The 17,546-nt window shown below is 54.6% G+C and overlaps 1 protein-coding gene across 6 annotated transcripts in view; it reads right to left on the reverse strand.

Annotated features, from left to right (window-relative positions):
- Positions 1-17,546, reverse strand: part of Ptpre (protein tyrosine phosphatase receptor type E) — a 187,117-nt gene that overhangs the window by 19,832 nt on the left and 149,739 nt on the right. For 5 of the 6 annotated variants that reach the window (XM_045141642.1, XM_045141643.1, XM_045141644.1 and 2 more), the window contains 7 exons: positions 15,846-15,945; positions 15,537-15,610; positions 13,738-13,874; positions 9,761-9,851; positions 4,320-4,396; positions 3,437-3,473; positions 1,404-1,501 (listed from right to left, as the gene is read on the reverse strand). In XM_045141642.1, coding sequence (XP_044997577.1) covers positions 1,404-1,501; positions 3,437-3,473; positions 4,320-4,396; positions 9,761-9,851; positions 13,738-13,874; positions 15,537-15,610; positions 15,846-15,945 — 614 coding nt within the window. Of the gene's footprint in view, positions 1-1,403; positions 1,502-3,436; positions 3,474-4,319; positions 4,397-9,760; positions 9,852-13,737; positions 13,875-15,536; positions 15,611-15,675; positions 15,729-15,845; positions 15,946-17,546 lie in introns of those variants that run through there. The other variant, XM_004669639.2, reaches the window with a different exon arrangement.

Consider the following 17,546-nt stretch of genomic DNA (forward strand, 5'->3'; position numbering starts at 1 on the left):
TGAGCTGTGGATCCCAGACCCCAGTAGGCTCAGCGCTCTTGGCTGTCCCACGCCTGTCCCCTCGCCCCCCACCTCAGCTTCCCACAGGTCACAAGGTGCATTTCACAAGGCACACACAGACCAGGATGTGGACACTGCAAACGCTGCAGGAAGTGCAAGCCACGGAGGCAAAGGTACTTTCTTGAGAAACGACTGCTTCTCAGATGGAGGACGCCGAGCGCCAGCAGCCCGCTTTGAGTCATGGCGGTGGGCAAATACAGCCAAGGCTTTGGGCAAGTTGAGGAGGGGGCACCAGCGGGATGGGGCAGAGCAGGGCAAAGGGTGTCCTCTATGCCCACTGTCCTCTGCTCAGGTCCATAGGGCTCCTGTTGGAGAAACAGCCCCTAGGAGGCCTGGTGTGTCAAGACTGCTTATCCTGGGGACCCAGGGGCCCTCGTGAGGGTTGGCCTTCCTCTGTACACAGTGGGGACCCCTCCACATGGGGCAGGGAGGGCACACTGAGAACCCTGTTTCCCTTCTGTCACTCTTCCCATCTGTGCTAAAAGACAGCGTGGGCAAAGAGAGAAGATGCGACCCTCCCCACTTACCCATCCCCCCCCAAGGAAATGAAGCCTCCATCCCCGACTGACTGAAGACTGGATGTGGCATTAGAGGCTTGTCCCCTGTGCCATTTGGTATGGATCCCTTTAGTAAGTGGCCGTGGGGACAGCAGCACTCAGCTGCCTGCCCTGGGGCCCGTGGCTCTGTGCTCCCTATGGCTTGGCACTCCACCCAAATCCTGCAGTTCCTGCCTGTGCCCTCTGCACATGGGATGCTGTTGGGGCCTGGGCAGCACCGCCCATGCAGAGAGCCCTGGGCACACAGTGATCTCCTGCCAAGCAGGGCGGGCCTTCGTGCTGGAACATGCTAGAAGCACTGCCTCGCTGCTGGCTTGTCCCACCCGAGAAACCTTCCCTTGGGCCCCCCATTCCTCCTTCACGGAGATGAGCTCGCCGCCTAGAGAGGTGCTGTCAGAACTTGAAGCGTCCCAGGGCCGCGCTGTCCCTCCAGCCTGCGAGGAGAGCACAGGCTCCGGTGCGGAGGGAGCAGCCGCACCGCCCTCCTCCGCGGCTCTGCACCGGCCAGCAGCGCGGGAGCCTCCCGCAGCCGGCGTCGGAGCAGCGGCAGCCAGGCCAGGTGGGACCGGGGAGCTCTGCGGCCGCTTGGAGGTCTGCGGCGGAAATCCCTGTGCACTGGCCGGGCCTCGAAGCCGCAGCGAGAACTCACTGTGAGCACAGGTCGCAGGAGGCGGTGCTGATTGCACCGAGCGCCTTTGGTCTCACAACCGTTAGAAGGGAGCGGCCCGGGCAGAGGAAGCGTTGGCCTTCCTGGAGCCCCGGCTGCAAGGCAGGGTGGGAGCTCACCTCCTTCCTTTCCCTCAGCTTCGTCAACATGACGATGGTGGCCGACTTCTGCTCCCACACCATCCTCCAGAAGTCGTTCACCGTCTCCTGCTTCGGGCCTGTGTGCAAACAGGGGAGCCAGGGTCTGAGGTGTGGTCTGGAAGCGCTGGAAGTCCAAGACCAGCCCTGGTACCCAGCTGCGGAGGGCGCCTGCCTTCCGCGGGCATAAGACAGGCCCCTCGCCCAATCCCCACCACAGCCCGGGTCTGCACGCAGACACAAAAAGGAGGGCTGGTGCTGGTGCCTTGTGTCATGGCTTACATGCTTTGAGTTTCTCAGCCCTGCACCCCCTTCCAGGTCTGCTAAATTAGAATATGAGTATAAGAGAGAGAGAGAGAGAGAGAGAGAAAGTCCATTTGTAATCAAACCCACCTCAGTCTATGCTCAGCACACCAGAAACTTCCTCTAAAATTGTTCCCCTGTAGGGTGAGAGCTGTGAGCCAGCTGGGTGACTATCAAAAAAGAAAAGTGTGTGTGTGTGTGTGTGTGTAAGAGAGAGAGAGAGAGAGAGAAAGAAAGAGAGGAAGAGAATGAAAACCAATGTCTCATCCCTCTAATACCCTCCCAACCCTCTTTGTCAAAATTTCAATCTCACAACAGACTGATATCCAATACAATGTGAGCTGAAATTCTCTGGGAGAGCTGGAGAGATGGCTTAGCAGTTAGGGTGCTTGCCTGCAAAGCCAAAGGACCCAGGTCCGATTCACAGGACCCACGTAAATCAGATGTACAAGGTAGCACATGCATCTGGAGTTGCACAAGGTGGCTGGATACCCTGGCGTGCCCACTATTTCTTTCTCTCTCTCTGTCTCTTTCTCAAATAAATAAATGAAAATAAAATATTTGAAACCTTTTGGGAGAGGTCTGAGTAATCAAGTGTCACTGTAGCAACAAACTTCTCTGTCCTTTGTTCAATCTCTGCCTGGATACAGACAAGGTGCCTAGAGGTTCAGCAGGGATAGTATGACCTTCAAGCTAAGAGTTAGGTGCTTAGGTACGGGAGAGGGAGATAAAGAGATAGTGTCTCCCCCTTGGATGTTTGCTTATGAGAGAAAAATAGGCTTTTATACATATTTCAATGTTTCAGAGTTTCTGACATCTTTAGTTGGTCATGTTGCTGAGACCCTTGCGCTCTCTCTTTCTTTCTCTCTGTGTGTGTGTGTATGTGAAAGAGAGAGAGAGTAAGAGAGCAAGCTAGAGAGAGAAAGAGATACTGCAAGCCACCAGTGGAGAAGCAGCCTCTGGGAGGTCTGGTCTCTCTGAGAATCATGGAACCTATGGCTGGGTGAGGGGTGGCCTTCTGCTTTACAGACTGGGGACCCCACCTCTTGAAGTATGTGGGCACCACAACTGGATAGTGTTTCTCTCGGGTTCTCAGGGAATTTGGGAACTCACTTGCAGGTGATTGGTCCAAGCGAAGGAAGAGGGGAAATCTACTTTTAGTTTCACTGATCCCTTGCAAAACAGGCTCTTTCTCTCTCTCTGAGTGTGTGTGTGTGTGCGTGCGTGCGTGCGTGTGTGTGTGTGTGTGCTGGGGGATGGTGGGTAACAGTCTCTGGTAGAATGGACCAGCAGGCTGGAAGGATGGAGGTGCTTTGTGATGGTGTAGACATGCCATGTTAAGGACATACTTTTGTGGCCAAAACATCTCAGACACCACGTTGGTGTAATAAGCCCTTCCCCTGACCACTCCCTTCCCCCCAGCCCATGTGGAAGCCATGTGGAGCTTGTCCAGTGGACAGAAATCAAGGTTATCAAATGAATGCAAACCTCAAGGTGGCAGAATGGTAGCCAGTAGCCTGTGTGTAAGTCAGAGATGTGTGTGTATGTTACCACACACATATGTCCTCCTCTGTGGGTATGGACATCTAACACATCTGTTACACACAGGGTGCGTGAACATGAAGAATCAATATAAAACCTTGGTGTGTGCTGGCAGTGAGAGATTCACATTTCAAGAACACCATTCACACATGAGCTTATCTAAAACATACCTTGAGCAGCTATGAATTTATTCTTCTCTTTGTAACCCTAGAAAAGTAAAATCAGATTTATAATTAGCATTGACTGCAATGAGAAGACCATTTTGTTGTTAGAAGAGGAATATGTATTCACCCAGAGATATTGGAAAACAGAAAAAAGTAATAAACAACCCCCCCCCCCAGCAATTGCAGAAATAACAAATGCTATTGTCCTATGCTCCTCTTAATGTTCTCTTTATTTTTTCCTGGAAATCTTCCTAGACACACACAAGCAAATATGTAAATATTTACATATTTTTAAAAAATATGTTTTATTTATTTATTTGAGGGAGAGAGAGAGAGAGAATGGGTGAGTCAGGGCCTCCACCCACTGCACACAAACTCCAGATGCATGCACCCCCTTGTGCACCTGGCTTACATAGGTCCTGAGGAGTTGAAGGTGGGTCCTTTGGCTTTGCAGGCAAATGCCTTAACTGCTAAGCCATCTCTCCAGCCCTATTTACACATTTTTAATTGGGCTAGCATGTACAAATCCTTTTGTATTTTCAAATTTTACATGAGAAATTAAAAACATGATCCACTGTCTGCAGCGTTACCATGTTTACATAGACGCAACTCATCCCACTGGGCCTCCCCGTCAGGGGTGTCAACAGCGGGGCAGTGAAGCACCTCCAAGCCCTGTTACCGTTACCGCGGGCTCTGCCCTGCCCTTGCTGGTGGGAAAAGCATCAGTGGTTGCAAGCTCTTGGGACTGTGGGTAGCCAAACTGCCCAGAAAGGAGGTGACAATGTGGTTTTCAGTACGAGAAAAGAAAACACCTCTGGACAAGATTGGAACTTGGCCTCTGGACACCCAGGGGCGTCAGGCGGGCAGGGAAAGGAAAGAGCTCACTTACGTCTATGTAGGAAGCGTTAATGTAGTCGGAGCAGGGAGCCCCATCCACTTGGCTCAGAATCACCCTGTGATGATCGTCTGGAACAGACAGACAGGCCCAGGAAATGTTAAAGAGGAAGTGGCTGACTACATACGAGTGCTGCTCACACTGATAGCCGGAGACTCAAAACTCGTCAAAGCAGAAAACCAAAGGCTGTGAGAGCGCAGCCCTGAGGGAGTCCTAGAACACACCATCTAGACTCAGGGCACATTCCAGAAGAGGCGGAGGCAAGAATGTAAGGGTCACTGTGTGGGAAGGTGCACTGTGAGGCATTGGCCCCCTACCCTACAGAGACTTACGGGTGTGTTCATGACCCCACGGTGGACCCGGATAACCCCACTGAGAAGGGCCCTCAAGGGAATGGGGTTAGGGAGAGAGGCTGTAAGTATAGCCCATGGGAATATATGACCAATATGCAACATGTTTACACAATCCATTTCTCCATTCAAAGACAAGAAGAGGGCTAGAGAGATGGCTTAGCAGTTAAGCGCTTGCCTGTGAAGCCTAAGGACCCCAGTTCGAGGCTCGGTTCCCCAGGTCCCACGTTAGCCAGATGCACAAGGGGGCGCATGCGTCTGGAGTTCGTTTGCAGAGGCTGGAAGCCCTGGCGCGCCCATTCTCTCTCTCTCCCTCTATCTGTCTTTCTCTCTGTCTGTTGCTCTCAAATAAATAAATAAATAAAATTGAAAAAAAAAATTTAAAGACAAGAAGACCTTTGCGGCCAGGATAAGGAGCTGTGGACACTTTCCCCTACTTGACAACAGCTAGGAAGGGCACAGCCAGGCCTCGCCGGGCTCAGGGCGGGGTCTTCCTGCTTGCTGAGCCCTGCATGGCCCAGCTGTGCCTCAGCCAAGGAAAGACAATTAGGACTTTGGTGTTTGGGATGGGGTTGCCACATGGCCACACGCGGGGGTAGGGGGCAGCACAGTGTGTTGACCCGTTCTCTGAACCCCACATGGGGCCTTGACATTGACAAGCGCAGGTGAGGCCAGGAGGACCCAGGAAGAATGAAGAATTGGGCCCCAGTCCCCAGCCTGCACCATCCATCCCAGAACTGGCTGGAAGGAAGCTGGCTCACACGGACTCTGACTAGGCACATTGGGAGCTGCGGTCCAAGAGACGCTGGCCTACTCTACAGGGCATTTTCCAGAGCGGAGGGGTAGTCAGGGATGTGTGTGTGCGCGCGTGTGCGTGTGTGCGCGTGTGTATGGTGTAGGTATGCACAAATGTACATTAGTGGCACTGTGCACAGTGCAGTGTATTGTTCAACTATGTGCTGTCAGTGGTGGTGCTTGGTGCATGCAGCAATGTGTGTGTGTAGAGCCATGGCGTCTGTGCAACTGTGGCCTGTGGGCATGTTTGTGGTCCACGCGCTGTACGTGTGCGTGCGGCATGTGTGTGTGCTGGAGAACGCTAAGTTTGTACTCTGTGGTGGTGCACGCGGGCTGCGAGTGGGCTATGTGTGGAGCCTGGCACAGCGTGTGTGGCATGGCGAACGTACGGTACATGGCTGCTGGTGCTGTGATGGGTGTATACGGACACCAGGAAAGCATTTTCCAGGGCTCCACTATGACCCCCGTCATGTCCACCTTCACAATCTTCCTCCATAAAAAACAACTAAAAACCTCGCTACGCCACGGTGTCAGTATCTGTAAGAAGACGGTTGCAGGTGGTGCCCGCCGGCGGTGCAGCGGGGCCTCAGGGAGGTTCAGGCGAGCTTGAGCCGCAGCGCAAGACCCGGTCTCAACCCTTCACTGCCAGAGGAGGTGACGGCTGTGGGCCCGCCTGGACTTTGTGTGTCTCTACACAGCACCAGAACCTTCCTGCGGTCCCTGGCCGAGGCTGCGCGCGGTGGACTCCTTGGCGACATGGGGATGTGAGGACTCGCCAGCCGGGACAAAGCTGGGGGCATGGCCAATGCTCTGTGCTTTCTGCCCCTCTCTCCCGCCCACAACTCCCTGGGTTGTTCCCCTCCTGGCCCCTCTCCGGGAGCAGGTCAGATGGGCGGGTCACCCGGCAAAGCCGTCACAGCTGCTCCTCTTGCCTTGAGTGGCTGTTGGCCAGCGGGGCCACTTCTTGCTCTCAGCCTCCCAGCCTGGGCTCCACCGCTGGGCCACATCTGCCCAGCTGTTGGCAGAGAAGGGGACAGTGAAGCTCCAGGGACAGGGACAGGCCTGGTAAGCAGAATGGCAAATCCCAAACTACGCCCAAGCAGCCTTCCAGCAAGATGCTCCTGCTTAGAGGCTGGGGCCCCGAGGTGGGAACAGTGCCAGGCCACATCTAGGAAGGACTTGGAGCGACTGAACTTTGAGGATGGCTACGGAAATGCAGAGGTGGGGCTGGAGTGATGTCTTAGTGCTTAAGGCCCTTGCTGGCAAAGCCAAAGGACCCAGGTTCGATTCCCCAGTACCCATGTAAAGCCAGATGTACAAGGTGGCCCATACATTTGGAGTTCATTTGCGGTGGCTAGAGGCCCTGGTGTGCCCATTCTCTATCTATCTATCTGCCTCCATCTTAAAGAAATAAATATATTTTTTTTTAAAAGAAATGCAGAGAGAAAAATAGCCTCTGATTCATTTAGAATCTTGCAGTTTCTAAGCACTTCCTGTTTCTTCATTCTAAAAAGTCACACTTTGCCTGCTGTGAATCATTTCCTAAAATTACCAGTGTGATTGGCATCCTTGCAGCCCATGGGGCCATCTTGCTGCTGGCCGCGGACTCCTCTCACAGCCACTGCTACGGCCTCCTGGACACCATGAAGGATGCTGTCCTTAGGACGCCCGGGGCACAACCAGAACTGAGCTCCAACCCAGGGGCATCTTATGAACCTACTGTCTGCCCTGGCTTGAGGGAGACGGGAAGAAGCAGGGGGTACCCGAGCTGTGGGCAGTGGGTCCTCCTCCTTCCTCACCTTGCCAACCCTAACCTGAGTAATAAAGGGGCTCTCACATCACCCTCAGAGCTCCAGCCTGACACCCTGTGGTGCAGTGTGCCATCCTGACCCAGACAGCAGCAATCCTTCCATTTAACCAGACACAGCCCTCCCTCTGCTGGACGCCACCGCTGGTCTTTGCTGGGCAGGATGTTTCTAGACCATGGTTGTCAAAACTCAACAGCCCATCGCCCTTGTGAAGAGTACCATGGGTCCCAGCTCTGAATGACTGCCAGCACCCTGAGTTCATGTGGGGGAGGTTATGAAGGACTTTGAGAACACCTTTCTAGAATCCTGTCGCATTTCCACCTTGGAAGGGGACAGGCTGATTTCCTGCCACCTAGACATGCTCACAGAGGGGAGATTTATGGGTAGAATCTCACCTGCCAGGATGGGGACTCCCCTCGCCTGCACCCATGTATGAGGTCCCCACACCTGACCATTAATTCTGTTCCCATTGAGCGCCCACCAGACATATTTTCCTCTCCACCTTTTCTCCCCTCCTCCCCTCCCTTCGTTTCTGGAGACTTGGCCTCTCTTGCCATATAATTTATTTTCTTCCTCAAGATCCTCCTGCCTCAGCCTGGAGAGAGCTGGGCCGAGTGGCATGGGCCAGCACACTGGGCTCAGAAGTGCTCTGGCCTGACACTGTGACTGTTACCGTAAGGACAGGGGGTTGATGATTAGGGAGACACATAAGGCGGGGAGACAGGAACAGGCTTGGCCTGGACACACAAGGGCCAAACCGGGGATCAGATGACACATCCAGTAAGGAGACGGTTAAGTTAGGAGGTGAAAGGAACGTACTGCCTCCACTTTCATTGTTCCGAAGACTGCAGCCCTCCTCCTGCTGTGGCCCTCCTGCCTTGAAGGTGCTGAGTCGCAGACGGGGCTCCCCGCCGCCTCTGAGTCCCACAGTCTGCCCGTCAGCAAATCCTCTGTGCCCTCAACCCAAAACTTGACCCGCCACTAGAACTCAAGTGCACCATCACCCATGTCTGCCCTGGTACCCTACACGCAAGGCCCACCCCGTGCCACGCATGCCCAGCTGAGTAACTTCTTTAGGTTTCATTGGGTCCTAGGCTTACAGTGAGCTTTCAAAACAACATGGCAACCCCACGCATGAACAGTGGGAGAAAAAGTGCTGGAAACTCAGGAATCGTTGACTGGGCAGACCAGAGCTTCCTGCTCACCCAGAGCTGATAGGCCCCGTTCTACTGCTGAAAGCTGTGGAGAACAGCGGTGCCTTGGACCAGCAGGAGGCCTCTGCTCTGATTCAAACCTCACCGTGGTGGAGCTGTTCGAGGCTGCCCTCTGTCAGACTGAAGGGCAACGCTGTGGGTGAGAGGAAGGGAAGGCTTCAGCCTGGGCAAAGGCTGTCGCATCCCCTGGGCCCGGCCTCTGCAGAGGTGGCTGGGGGCAGGTAGGGCTTATCAGCAGTAAGACAGGTGCCCTGAGGCTGAGCCTAGTCAGCTGTGGCAGGTCACATAGCTGCCTGTACCCTGATTCTGATGCCTCCTTGACACCCACAATCACTAGCCCATGGCCACTGTTTGCTTCTGGGGTTCAAATTGGTTTGGTTCTGGAGAGAAGACTTAGTGGGTAAGGCTCTTGCCTGCAGAACCTAATGACCGAAGTTTGATTCTCCAGGACCCATGTAAAGCCAGATGCACAAGGTGGCACCTGTATCTGGAGCTCATTTGCAGGGACTCGAGGCCCTGGTACATCTATTCTCTCTCTCCCTTTCTTCCTTTAATCCTAGCACTCGGGAGGCAAAAGTAGGAGGATCACCGTGAGCTTGAGGCCAGCCTGAGACTACATAATGAATTCCAGGTCAGTCTGGGCTAGAGTGAGACCCTACCTTGCTCTAAAAACCAAAAATATCCAAACCAAAAAACAAAAAACCTGGGTTGGTTGTAAGCCTTCTCACATAGGTACCAGATCCCTTTGAACTGTCATTCTGCCTTTCCTGTCCTTGGACAAGGGCTCCAGAGGACGCTGAGATTTGCTACTTGTGGCCAAGAACATCAAATATAAAGGAGGCATTGCCCAGGACCACCAGCAGGTCTAATCTGGGGCCCAGGACTGAATCCGGCAGGAGGGGCTCTGCTTGCTGGTTCCCAAGACTGTGAGGAGCACCCCTGGGTCACCTCCTCCTAACAACACAGGCCTCTACACAGGTGAGTCCAGCCAGCAGCCAGGCCCGTCGACTGCAAAGCCCTTGTTCTGTGCAGCAAGCAGATATCCAGAGAGGGAGGCTCTGGAGGCTCCCTTGCAAACACTGAGCAGTTACGTTACACTGCTTGGGGAGCCAATGGCTGAGCAGTGATGACATGTCTGTAGGACAGACACTGTGTAAGTGGAGCCACAAAGCAATGCTAAGCTTAGATCACATGTCACCAGTCATAAAACAAAACAAAGCACAAATCCAAACCAAACCGAAACCAATAAAAGCACAATAAAATCTTACTGGGAAGGATGTTAGGGTATCTGTTTTTCTCTCTGTTTTCTTCTTTATTAGCCAGTTCAAATGTTCCTTGTGTGTGTCCCGATGGCAACGACTGGAAGAAAACGGAGAGTCAGTGCTAATGGTGATGGATCTCAATGCGAAGCTCCCTTCAGTCTCGCTGTGGAGCTCAGGGATTCAGTCCATGTCTGTCCTTCACCTGTCTCTGCCTTGGACAGACGTGGGGAACACTTTAAATCATAGGCCAACAGAGGCCTCATCAACTCAGCCCTAAGCTGTGTAAGAGAAGGCCTCACTCTACACCTCACCACAGCCCCACAGCCCCGTAAGTCCTAGCTGGGGCAGGCGCGGCCTGAGCAGGAGAGGACTCTGACCCAGAAGACAGAGGACGAGGGATGACTGGGAAAGAGACGCTGTAGCCTGGCAGCAAATCTGAGGATGAGTAGCAGGACTTCTGGGATGAACCTTAGACAGAGCATCTGGGTCCGGATCGATGGTGTCAGGCCTCAGACATGCAGATGCTCCGGGTGGAATCAGCACTGGCTCACTAGGGCCTCCAGGGACTTGGTGGCATCGAAGCTGGAGATGTAGCACCCCTTGGCAATAGCCGAGGAGGTGGCAGTGGAAAATGAAAGCTTAGTTTTGCCAAGACTAGGGCTCTAAAACTGTCAGGCCGCACAGCTGGGCCTAAACTCAGGCGTGTGGCCTTCTAGTTCCTTCTTTTCATGGCTGCCGCCAGCTGTCCTGCTGTTCGCTCAGGGGAGCAGATTAATGAGCACTGTGGACCCGGATCACGTCCTCCCACATCGGGGATGACACGGGCTGGATCAGAGGCCCCTGGGCTCCACGGGAGAAGCACTGGTATTCAAGGACCACCAGGAACGTGTCAGGCTCAGTGGGAATCTGTGATCTGCCAACTCCCTTGTGATCCAGGGGCAGGAGGCTAGCCTATTCTAGGGATGAGGATGCTAAATCACAGGCACACTGCCCTGGGCTCTGCTGTCATTCAGGGTCCGGCTTCTGAGCCCCCCTCTCCCGGGCAAGGGCCTCACTCCTCAGCACGTGTTTGCATCAATCAGGACACTAGACACAGTTCTCTTTTCTCCGCTTTGGGGCTGCCTCACCCCACAGCCACAGGCAGAGGCTTGGCTGGTACCGGCCTGGGGAGAGCACCTCAGCAATGCCACCCATACCAATATGCCCTTGAGGCAGAACTGTCCATCAGACCTGGCTCCTAGGTCCTACCTAGACACTGAATTTGCAGTGACATTCTAGGGCCTTCTCTTTTGCTATTCTCAAAAGGGTTTTCAGCTCTAGCGTTGGACACGAGAGCCAGGCATGAATGACACTGTAATAAGCACATGATGCTGTGCACTTGGAAGACTCCATGGAATGAGCAGGTCCTAAGGGGTCAGTTGGTAACACTGAACTATTATAGTTCATCAGTTGTAACATGGACAAGGGACAGAGGAAGCCACTGGCTGGGGAGACTGGTGCACAGGTACTCCGTGCTGTGTGCAGGTTTTCTGCATACTGAGACTGCTCTAAAAGGAAAAGTTTTCGGGCTGGGGAGATGCCTGGGGGTTAAAGGCGCTTGCTCAGAAAGCCTACAGCTTGGGTGCAGTTCCCCAGAACCTACAAAAGGCCAGACGTAAAGTGTCACACGCATCAGCTATTCACTTCCAGCGAGCAGTAAGCGACCCTGGTGTTCCCACACATACATCCACACATACACATGTGAATAAAGAACTTAAAACAAAGTTTCACTACAGGTAATAAACTGGGGGCTGGGAAGATGGCATTTGCACACAAGAGTGAGGACCTGAGGCGGACGGAGGAGCCGAGCTCAATTTCCCAGTACCCACAGAAGCAGCTGGGAGTGGCCTCACGTGCCCATAACGCCCCCAGTCCTGTGGGGCGTGAGACAGGAGAATCGCTGGTCTAATGGAAAAGGATGGCAGCTCTGGGTTCGGTGAGAGACTCGTTCTCAAGGAAACAACAGGGAAGAGCCACAACAGCGGGACACCCAACGTTCTCCTCTGGCTTCCGCTAACGGAGCACACGCGTCTGCACACACACGCATACAGTGTACATACACCTACTACATGCGCACCAAAAAAGGGAGTGAATTTTATTCCGAATAAGGCTGAGAAGCCTTCCTCTTCCTTGGAAGACAAGGTGCCACAGTGTGGTGGCCAGAGGGGCGAGCGTGGCAAGGAGAGGCAAGGCTCTGATCGACTCCCCGCCTCCTCCCCAGGGCACGGCCTCGGCACTGGTGGCGACACGTGGGGAGTGCTCGCTGCCTCCCGTGGCTCTGGTGGCACAGGCCTGGGCGACATGAGCCACAGGGGAGCTGCGTGACAGGGAAATCCACCCCATCGACCCGGTCTTCATTTACAGTGCGGCAATTTTGTTCACTGTTGCTTGCATTAATTTCAGGGGTTCTTAGTGGTATGGCATTTTATTTACTTGAGAGAGAGGGAGTGGGATATAGAGAGAAAGGGCATGCCAGGGCCTCTAGCCACTGCCAACAAACTGCAGACACATGCACCACCCTGTGCACCTGCCTTTATGTGGGTTACTGGGGAGTCAAACCTTTGGCTTTGCCAGCAAGCACCTTAACTGTCGAACCATCTCTCCAGTCCCCAGTTTTTGAATTTTCAAGTGTGGCATTAAGCCACGACGTGTTCTGCCTATTGAGCTTCTGGGCCCTTTTGAATTGTGCCCCAGGGCCCAGCCCCCTGCCGCCCCACCCCAGGCTTGCCCGCTCTCAGGCCCTCCGCCACCGAGCAGAAGCAGAGCTGGAGGGGGAAGTGAGACGAGAAGGGAGGAACAGGCTTCCAGTGACAACATGATGGGAACTTATTTTGAAAACAGAGATTTAACTTTTCTTGTCAAATTGAGAAATTGCAAAACAACAGTGCTTGGAGTTATCTTTCAATATGATCTAATTTCTAAAAAAAAAAAAAAACCACTAGCAAAACAGGGACACACGTGGAAACAATAAAAAGGATGCTTGATCAAGATGGAAGGGGCTTGCAGTGTAAATCACCCCACTTCCCGTGCCCCCCAAGATTGCGGTGTAGGAAAAAATGACAGTGGCCACAGGGCTCATGCCACCTCTGGACCCAGGCCCTGCACTGCACAGCATAGCGCTCATGTTCAGGCCTCACACTTGGGCCATTGCCAAGACAGGTGCTATCCCAGAGCCCCAGCCATAGGCAGTGGGAGTCGCCTGAAAGAGGATAAGTTAACACAGCAGGGCCGGGGGACGCCCGGCCGGCGTTCTGCTCTCCCTCCACGTGCGCACTGGGCGCGTGAATCTGCACACAGACACGTGTGTGTAGCACACCTACCACACCACATGCTATATACACATACCCCCCCAATGTGGGGGAAAAGGAACTGACAGCATTACGGGGAGAAGGAGCTGTCTTGAGAGCTATGACAATCATTATGGGGTGGTCCCTGGGATGCTGCGTCTCTGCTGCATTTGTGGGGTGCTTTACCCCAAGCAGCAGAAGTGGGAGGAGAATGGAAGACTCCCACACATACTTAACATACAACAGAGGCATCAGAAGGCTGGGCTGGTGACCCCTGCAGGATGGACACCTGCTGCCCCGATTCGAAGCTTGAACTCTTGGGAGCCTGGACAGGAGGCTTGGGGCTCTGTGGCCTTCAGCATGAAACTGCCACCTGCCCTAGGCTCCTTGTGGTAGAGATGACAGTGTATCGGTCACAGCTGGTGTCACAGCAGGGCACTTAGTGTCTGAGCTGGTCGCAGCCCTCCCAAGCCTCAGACCATCCTTCGTACTTTATAAAGAGGAAAGCCCCTGAGGAGCGCTGCCCCAGGGACCAGGCTCTCCTGACAGACCCCACTCCAGCGACAGTATCCTACTTGGCATAAGGTCCCCGAGTCCTTGGGACCACCGAGCCAGCCTGGATTGGCATGGGCATCGCGCGGGACGCGGCACACTCACGTTGAACTCCTCGCGGAAGCGCTGGCCATCGTCCGCTGAGCGCAGGCGGGTCTCCTCCTCCAGGTGTTCCACGGGGATGGGGAAGTACTTCTTGGGACCTGATGGGGACCTGCTCAGTAGCATCACTCTCTGCTGCTCTGTGGGGGCAGGAGAAATAGAAGGCCGCTTAGCCCCTCGCCTGCGGGTGACTTATTTGCCAGGCGGTTTGTGCCAGGCAGACTGACAACATTCCTGATGGAGCGCGCAGTGGGAGGGGACCAGTGCTCTCAAATCACGTTGCCCAGGGCTAACTCAGCCCAGAGCAACTGAATGACCCACCTCCCTGCAGACACACCCTCTTCTCTGCAAGTGGCGGCAGCGGCCCTGTCCATCAGCAGTGACGATGCCTGTGTTTCCCCACCTCCCACCCTTCCCGCCAGCCTAACAAAGGGCCTAAGGCAGCTTCACGCTGCAGCTGGGGCTCTGGATTCAGAACTAGAGAAGAGCCATTATGAGGTTCTGGGCGCAAGCTCAGAATAGACGAAATCTGTTAGATCTGTGTCTTTCAGCTGTCTGTTCTTAGTGACCAAAAGCCCTGGCTCCTCTAATCCCATAAGCCCCAAATCTGAGAAAGCATTTCTTGGGGAGGAACAGGGGGGGCATTGCAAAAGAAAAGGGGAACTCCGGGGATGGGGGAGGCTTGGACAAACTGTTCTCAAGGAATGAGGCGCAAGCAAGCTGGGGACGTTGCTGCTCTTCCCGGGGCGGGAGCTGACAAGGTTGGTAGAATAACTCAGCTGTCACCTGTGCCAAAGGCCCCTTTGGACCTACAGAGCCTGCAGAGGCCCAGCCAAGGCCTTCTTCCAAGAGCCCCTCCTCCGGAGTCAGCCCGGTCAGCCAGCGCAAGCCTGCTGGCGTCTGTGGCCCTCACAGCCCCGCTCTCCTCCGGGCTGGCTGCTGGGATGTGGGGGGCTGGCAGGAATGAGGTGGAGGTGGCATTGGGGTCATTGTCTAAGTCATTTAACCAGGGCCTTGGGCTCCCCAAGTTCTGCAAAAATCTGGGCTAGGTCTTCCTGATGCTCTTCACCCCCACCCCAGGACTTCTTTTTATTATCTTGGGTCAGTGTCAAAGTTTCATGTGAGGTCTGCTGACGTGCCCGCCACCCTAAGCCACAGAACAGCTATAAGGAAGCTGACAGCAGGAAGCTGTAGCGTGTGTGTGTGTGTGTGTGTGTGTGTGTGTGTGTGTGTTTGCGCGCGCGCGTGCGTCCATGTCAGAACTGGCGTGTTGAAATCCTCCAGTCTAGCCTCCTTTCTCCTACATCTCACTGTGGGGAAAGAGAAACAGTGAGACTTCATAAACATTGTTTGTAAGTTAGGACCAGAGTTGAAATCTACCAAAAACGTCTCCTAACTGACTTAGCACCTCAAAAAAGTGAAGCTCCTTGACAGAGCCATTTTCTTTTTAGCTCCATCCTAAGACGGTAAGTGTGCAACATGCTGATCACTGATCAAGCCTGAGCCTTCTCATAGAATTTTGAAACATCACATGCCAAGGCCCCAGGAAAGGGACAGGATATGAGCAGTCTCACCAAACAAGCCACAAACTGAAACAGTTCAGACATCCACCCCACACTGAAGGGAAAATGGTCTCCCAAGCAAAGCTTTGAAATAAAGAAATTGCAAGCTGCTCACAAATGACAGAATGACCTCGGGGTGAAGCGAGACCAATGTCACAAGCCTGAGGAATTTACAACTCACTTCCAAAGAAAGCAGGCCAGTGCCTGTGTGGTGAGTCCTGGCCTGGGGACAGCGCCTACCTTGCTCTTCTAAGATCCCGTTGGGCATCTTCTTGTTGTTGCTGCTGACCACGGCTTTCCTCTGCTTCCTGAACCTTAGAGACACAAGACTTAGGCCTCTGCGCACGAGGCCCCTGCGCCCACGCACAGTGATACCCACCAGGAGAGCCGCGAGGAGCTCTTTTGGCTGCTCATGGCTGAGCCGCGCCAGGGGTCTGGCCAGCTGGCCTGCGTCTGTCCAGCCGGCTGGAGGGTGCGCCCACGCCCCCAGCACATTCATTTCCTCATGGGGGCTGGCCAGGGCACGTCAGCACCCGGGGACACTCCTACCTGAAGAAGTAGGCGGCCAGAAGCAGCAGCAGGAGGAGGAGCAGCAGCGGCAGCAGGAGCCAGGTGAGCAGAGGCTGGGCGGCTTCAGGGTCCGGGGGCCCTGGGTGCAGGCGGGTGGGAGAGAGGAGAGGCCCCATCAGGACCCTGTGCAGGGGCAAGAAAGGGTTCCCACAGTATGCTGCTCAGCCCTTCTCCCTGGACCCCAGATCACAGCTTGACAATTGGTACCACGTCAGGATCCAGGGGGCCCAGTATGGCCCGGTGAGGGGCATTGGCTGTTGCTGTGGGTGGTCAGGAAGAGGCTGGAGTAGAGCAGTGGGTGGGCGGCTTGTCCCAGGTCCCTGGGGGGCATACCAAGAGGTGAGCTCCCAAGACCACATATGCCTGGAAGGCAGCAAATGGGTTTCCATCCCTTGAACGTCCTAGAAGCACCACACATGGCCCCGAGCCCAGTTGGGGCTCCATGTTCTTCCTCCTCAAGTCCAGCCTGGCCCCTTAAGGCTGCTCAGGGCCCTGGGGGCTCCCTATTGCCCTGTCATACTCGCCATCTTTTCGTCCCCATGCTGTGTTCTGGAGGCTGTAACCCACAGCCAGGTGCCAGTGGCGGTGGGAGGGTGGCTGGCGCCCACTAAGCGTAAGGTTAGATTGGCACGAGGCTGAGTGACCGGAAGTGGCTACCCTGATCCCTCCCGCCAGCCCAAACCTACCCCGCTGCCTGGCCCAAGGCGTCCATGTCTAACTCCAGAGAACACCACACTCCTATCAGGGCCTGGAGCAAACATCAGCCCAGGCTGTCAGGAGCTGACCTGCATGCCTGAGGGCAGAGCTAAACCAGCCCTAGGAAGGGCCTGGCTGCTCAGGGTACCCTAACTTGACTTTATCCCTTCCTGGCCAAAAGCCGTCAGAAAGCATGGGCAGTTGCCCTCCTCTCTTCTAGAAATACTCTCCCTTCTCTGGGTGGGGGAGGGCGTCACCATGGTGAGCTCACCACTTCTGCAGGGTCAGGCTCTGGCTCTGTATAGGCAGTGACCAAACACTGGCCCATGGGGTCCACGTGTCACAGAGAGAGGCACCTGACCCTTGTCAGGGGTACTCTATGGCTCTAGCATGCAGTGACACATGAAGACCCCACAAGGGTTGGACTGAATGACCCCAGGGGCTGGCACGTGGGCAGGACAGAGCACAGGGGGCCATACTGTCCCTTGATCTGTTTCTAGCGCTTGTCACTGGCCACTTCTGTTGGAAACCCTATGCACACTGGCCTGAGTGCCATGGGCTCCACATGTGGGGTAGGAAGGTGCCCTGAGGACATCCTGCAGTCATGTGCTGCCTCCATTTCACCCTGGGTGGCCAGAGGGTGAGGATGAGGAGGTGCAGCTGGGTCTCTTGTGGTCCAGCCCTCTCCCTAAAGTGTTATCTATGCTCATGTGCATATGTGTGCATGTGTGTGCATGTGTGATCCTCACCTGCATGTGTGTGCACACACATTTGCTTACATACATCCTGGCCCTGACAATGGAAAGCCATCAGCCTGCACAGGAGGCAGGTTCTAAAACTCTCACGTCTGCATGGATCTCTCAGTGAACAGCCCTCTGTAGCAGAGGCACCTGTGGGGTGCCAGCGAGGAGCTCTGTATGACTTCTGCGGATCCCTGGAGAGAGGTAGAGTTGGGGTGAAAAGGAGAGGCAAGGGGAAGGGAGA

The sequence above is a fragment of the Jaculus jaculus genome, chromosome 1, assembly GCF_020740685.1.
Source record: "Jaculus jaculus isolate mJacJac1 chromosome 1, mJacJac1.mat.Y.cur, whole genome shotgun sequence".
NCBI classification, from domain to species: Eukaryota; Metazoa; Chordata; class Mammalia; order Rodentia; family Dipodidae; genus Jaculus; species Jaculus jaculus.